The sequence below is a fragment of the Pleurodeles waltl genome, chromosome 6 (assembly GCF_031143425.1).
Source record: "Pleurodeles waltl isolate 20211129_DDA chromosome 6, aPleWal1.hap1.20221129, whole genome shotgun sequence".
Classification (NCBI taxonomy): Eukaryota; Metazoa; Chordata; class Amphibia; order Caudata; family Salamandridae; genus Pleurodeles; species Pleurodeles waltl.
Window position 1 is genome coordinate 390,100,222 of NC_090445.1, and position 6,030 is coordinate 390,106,251.

The window sequence follows — 6,030 nt, forward strand, 5'->3', positions numbered from 1 at the left end:
GGATCATGGAGAGTGTTCTGCCCCAATGAAGGCCCAATAATAATGGGTTGGGATCTAAAAGTTTCCGCCTAAGTAGCCAGGGGATATGATGGAGGGGCAAAGGGCTTGAGAGTAGGCAAAATGGACTAAGCACCTGTAGGCCATGTGAGCCTATGAGTAAAATGAGTAGAGTTGAAAGCCTGGATTATTGTGTCACCAGTCACCCACTAATGACCATTAACTCAGCCAAGCTGGTGGGGTCCATAATCACATTAAAGGCACCCCCAGAGAAGCCATGAATGTATGTCCACCTAGAGGGTGTGAGGTAGAGGCACTGGAGGAAGCAGTATCAAGCTTTATTGGGAGCTTAAATGCAACCTGATTGCTATTAAGGCATGCTTCCAGAAGGACATATTGACCACCTCCTGATGTAGTACCTTAGGAGGAATCGTATCCTGCAGCCAGAAAATGCTCTTCTTGCATAGTGAAAACCTGTCATCTTCCTCTCTTTTGGAGCCAGATCCTTTCTGCATTAGTGATCTGTGATTCGTGCATTAGGGCAATATGGTTGGCATACTTTTGAGGAAAGTGTTAACTTGTTAACGTTTGGCTGAGGAATACATGCACCGATTATTCCAGGACATCACATTACATGTCTGAGGTGGCATGGATTTGGTGTGTCAGAAGCTCCCACTTCTCCCACAGAGAGCTTGTTCAGGGGATGGGTTAAGGAATTAGGAAAGGTGCAGTAAGGAAGGAAGCCCATTAGCAGAAGTACAGTGTGGCTGTGTTTGCTCACTTATCCAAGCAGCATGCAATCACATATCTATGCCTAATTAACAATAACAATACTACTGCCAGCTTGGCAAAGGACTGCAGCCCAAATAAAAAAACAAGTCATTATGGGGTGTGGTTGAGACAAGAGACCAGGAGTACAAGATCAGCCACCAGTCTGGTCCCCATGGAAGTTAATGAAAATGAGAGGAGAGGCATTCCAAGCACAATAAAGGTGTCCTGAGGCTCTAAATTGAAGGGAGCAGTATGTTTGGGCCAGCCTTCCTGGGGGAGGAAGTAAGCGTACAATGAAGGGCCCACTGGGTTACATGATGTAATCTACTGTTTAAAGGGTTACCTGTGCGGCCACCACCTCTACATCACACAAGTTGTCACTGTGAGCCAGTGTGGGAGAAGGCATGCTTGGCACTGGTAAGCGAACTTGACCAGCATTGGTGCATATGCCCCCACCACACAGCCAGTTGCAGGCCTCCGAGGGTTCCAGGAAGAAATGGGATTTATTATCCTGGATGACTTTCAGCTTGGAGTGAAAGAGGAAGGCATAATTTAAGCCTATGGGGGTGATTCCGACCCTGGCGGTAAAAACCGCCAGGGTCGGGGTCCGCGGGAGCACCGCCAACAGGCTGGCGGTGCTCCTTTGGGCATTCTGACCGCGGCGGTACAGCCGCGGCCAGAAACGGAAAGTCGGCGGTGTACCGACGACTTTCCGCTGCCCATGGGAATCCTCCATGGCGGCGCAGCTTACTGCGTCGCCATGGGGATTCCGACCCCCATACCGCCATCCTGTTCCTGGTGGTTTCGGCCGCCAGGAACAGGATGGCATGGGCACTGCAGGGGCCCCCGTAAGAGGGCCCCACTTTGAATTTCAGTGTCTGCTTAGCAGACACTGAAATTCGCGACGGGTGCTACTGCACCCTTCGCACCCCTTCCACTCCGCCGGCTCCATTCGGAGCTGGCTTCATCGTGGAAGGGTGTTTCCCACTGGGCTGGCGGGCGGCCTTTTGGCAGTCGCCCGCCAGCCCAGTGGGAAACCCAGAATGACCGCCGCGGTCTTTTGACCGCGGTACGGTCTTTTGACCGCGGTACGGTCTTCTGGCGGTTCCCGCTTGGCGGGCGGCTCCTGCCGCCCGCCAAGGCTGGAATGACCCCCTATGTCTCTCCGTTTATGTATGACCCACCTAAAAGAAACTCATTGCAGCTTGACAGAGTGATATTGGGAAGAGAATGCAATGATTGCAGGAGGATGGTCATGCCACATGGAGGATAGTGTTGTTGTCCTTGAAATGTAGAAGTTTGTCAATGGTGGGTTGTGGGTGGGCAGGTTGTATATGGGTGAGGTTAGCAGCAGGTATGAGGACCCTGAACCATTGTTCTAGGAAGTTGATAATATCAGTGCCCTTGCCGCCTTCTGGCAATTCAATGATACATATGTTGTGGCACCTGCCACAGTCCTAAGCATCATCCGCTCATGCCTCCAGGAACTGCAATTGCTCCATGAGTCCCACATTTGTTTCTGAAGGTTTGGTGGCTGGGGTACAAGGTCTGCCAGGGAGCATTCTGTGTGAGTAACCCGTTCTGACAGCTTCTTGTGGTCCTGACAGAGTAGGTTAATGTCCTCTGCAACCGCATCCACCTTGTCTCTAGGGGGTCTGAAAAGTTTCAATCACTGCTAAAATAACATTCAGTTTGTCTGGACTCGGGTGTGTCCCCATTGCCTACAGAAAGAGGACATGACTTGTTCTTTGGGCCCGACTGTCCCCCAGCTCCTAGGGCAGGAGGGGGCAGCACAAGCAGCCCAGTGAGAAGGAGAGGAGTGGGTGCAGCAGCTGTTGATGTTTTACAGGTAAGAATCTTCTTCCTCCATTTTCTGCCGCAGGAAGGGGCAGCACATAGAGCCCTGCCTGGTTAAGAAGCAGCAGGTTGCATACAGCGTGCACTGCAGTAGGTCCCCAAGGAATGCAAGAGGCCAGTCCACCACCAAGAAGTACCCCTCAGGGGACCTACAGCCACCCATTCGGATGTTGCCATATGGTAGGGTGGGAGGTAGAGAGTTCTGCACAGGGCCTCCCCGTACCCTCCAAAGTCTGATGTCCCTGAGTCCTAGGAAAGACAGTACAGTTAGGGACCCCAGCCAGTCCATCCCTCAGGTCCAGTGATGACTCCAGGGTCTTCAATACCCCACTGAATGGGATACAAGGCTCTCAGACACCCAAGAGGTGTAGCCAAGCTTTCTGGGCTGGCAGTGCCAAATACCTGGCTGTCACTTGTGCTCCCAACTGTAGGTATGCCTCCCATCCACCAGGGGTGCCCGTAGTTATGCTGCTGGGGTCCCAAGCACTGGTGGTGCAGGAATCCCCCTTGTTCACCTGTCAGAGGGGGTCCAGCTGTTGAACTTCATTAATGGGAGGAGGCATGGCTTCAGCCCCACAAGTCTTTGCTACCCGCCTAGGGCTGCATGATGAAGATCGAAGCTGCTGGTTGGGGGTTGATGCCCAGTAATGGGGGCCAACTATAGGGATTCTAGAGGGCTAGGGCTGCCTCTGCATCATGGTTTGTAGTAGATCATGAGACCAGAGCAAGGAGCTACATTAATAAGTGGCCACCACGATGCATGCTCATGCCACACCCCAGAAAATATATTTTTCTAAATGCTAACTACATTAAGGTTAAAACAAGTCCCAGACCCCTGGCTATGAACTTCAAAGCAGCATCCCAGCAGAGAGCCTGTGCGTAGCACCTGCCTGAATGGTATTCTGGTAGGCTGGTGCCACTCTCAATATCCCTGCTCACAATGTGTCTATGAAGAAAACTGTCAGGTGTGGGCCATTGTAATTAATCTGATTCAATTATTATTAGGTTAATGAAAATGGCTTGATTCTGACATTCCAGGCGACACACAAATTCTTCAATTCTTTCATTCCTTGATGCCCTTAATGAGGATGTTTTATTTTGCAGGGCATTTTGTGGAAATTGTGAAATGGTCTGTAAGTTGACATCCAATTACTGTGCAGGGTAAAGAGGGATTTTCGCCTATCCCTCATTCTATAGCTTCCATATAATATGAGATTATAAAATGCAATCTGCAAGAATTATCTTACTTGTAATTGTGTACATTGGACAAGAATAAACCACATTTACTTGACTAAATTTGAAGGATCAAGAAATATGCTCATTGGAGATTACGTCATCCTGCTAATATTCACATTTGACTCATAGGTATCCAGTCAAATACTTGACATGAAATTAATAATCTTATTATGACAGCATTTCTTGTTAAAACATAAAAACAATTTACTGAAGCTATCAGGAAAATGTTGTTTCACTTTAAATAAATAATAATGGTTTGATTTTATTGTGTTTCAGAACAAATATAAGAATATGATCTGTGGCAATCAATCCTCCCTCAGTGGCTTTACTCTGTTGGGGTTTTTGGACTTAAATCCTTACCTGCAGAACTCAATCTTTGTGCTCCTCCTTTTAGTCTACCTTGCAACATTAATTGGTAACATCATCATCATATTTCTGGTTTCTGTGGACAACAGTCTCCAAACACCAATGTACCTTTTTCTCAGGAACCTATCTTTCTTGGAAGTCTGTTTCATCTCCACAACAGTCCCTAAAACTCTAATTAGCTTCAGACCTAGCAATTCTAGCATTTCGTTTGAGGCCTGTGCTGTGCAGATGTTTCTGTTTGTCTCTATGGGGATCACAGAGTGTTTCTTCCTTGCAGTGATGGCATATGACAGGCACATTGCTATTTGTAAGCCATTACGATACAAAGTTATCATTAGCCAGAGAGTGTGTTTTATTCTAATAATTGTTTCATGGATGTGGGGGGCTTTTATATCTGCTGGTCTGACCAGATTCATCTTCAGTTTGCCATATTGTGGTTCAAATGTTATCAACCACTTCTTTTGTGACATGCCAGCAGTACTAAGTCAAGCTTCTTCTGATACCTTGATGAATGAGATTACATTATTTATAGCTAACATTGTTGCTGGCATTTTCCCATTTACTTTGATAATTTTCTCTTATGTGAACATCCTGTTAACTGTCCTTCGGATGAGCAGCACAGCTGGAAGACAAAGGGCTTTCTCCACCTGTGGCTCTCACCTCTTTTCGGTCACTTTGTTCTATGGCTCTACAACGTGTATGTATCTCCGGCTTAGGCCTAGTGTCTCCCAAGAGCGTGACAAGCTGCTCTCACTTTTATACAGTGTTGTAACACCTATGCTGAACCCATTGATCTATAGTTTAAGAAATAAGGATGTTAAAAATAGTTTAAAGAAACTAGTCAGAAAGTATGGTTTTGTCTGAGAATAGCATTTTTCCATTTTGATAAGGAAAAAGACAGGCCAATACCCATTAGAAAATTCAAGAAAAACAAGCAATGAAAAAACCATTATGAAAATTCAATCATGAATATTACAAAAATTGAGGCCATTCTGTTACTAATGGTTTCCCCTAAGTTACTGTATGTATCCTCCTATCTAGTGAAACCTAAGATTTTAAGTGCAAAAAATGTGTCATACACTAAACAATTAGCCAATTTGGATTACTGATTTAAATTTTGTGAGAACGCGTACTACTGTAATTCCACAATGGACTATCTCAAAACCACAAATAAACACTGAAAGAACCCTGCTGATATATATAGCTCAGTTACATATTAATACAGTTGGAGAAGTACTAAAAAGAAGAAAAAAAAAAAAAAGGAATCTATGCACCCACGATCGGTACTAAAATCCACGTTTGTTCCAATTTAGCAAGGAGCTAAAAACAAACCTGTTTAAAGATTGTTAGACCTGGCATTCTTGGTATAGTTTCCTCCTGACTTGTTGCCTTCTGACTGCCTGTTTTGCTGGCTGTAGGATTCTATGGACTTTACCACCACTGACCAGTACTACAGTGCTTGTGCCCTTTCCCTGAAACATGGTAAAATTGGCTTATCCACAATTGTCATATTTAATTTACTTATAAGTCCCTAGTAAAGTGCACTACATGTACCCAGAGATGTAAATTAAATGCTCCTAATGTCCCTGCAGCACTGATTTGCTACGCACTTCAGTAGACCTTTAACCACTTAATGTTAGTCCCTCCCCCACCAGTGCTGAGCCCTTTTTGGCTGTTTGAGTAGTTTGCGCTTAGGCATCCATAATGTTTTGTGCCCATAAGCTATTCACACCAAACTAGCCTTTTTTTCCAACACCCTGGGGATTCTAAAGGTGCATAGGGTTTGAGAAAATAGGCAAAATA

The 6,030-nt window shown here is 45.8% G+C and overlaps 1 protein-coding gene across 1 annotated transcript; it reads left to right on the forward strand.

Annotated features, from left to right (window-relative positions):
• The first annotated feature begins 4,152 nt into the window (after positions 1-4,152).
• LOC138301578 (olfactory receptor 10A7-like) lies at positions 4,153-5,091 on the forward strand. Its single transcript, XM_069242095.1, has one exon. The coding sequence runs from the start codon at positions 4,153-4,155 to the stop codon at positions 5,089-5,091; it is 939 nt and encodes a 312-aa protein (XP_069098196.1).
• The last annotated feature ends 939 nt before the right edge of the window (positions 5,092-6,030 follow it).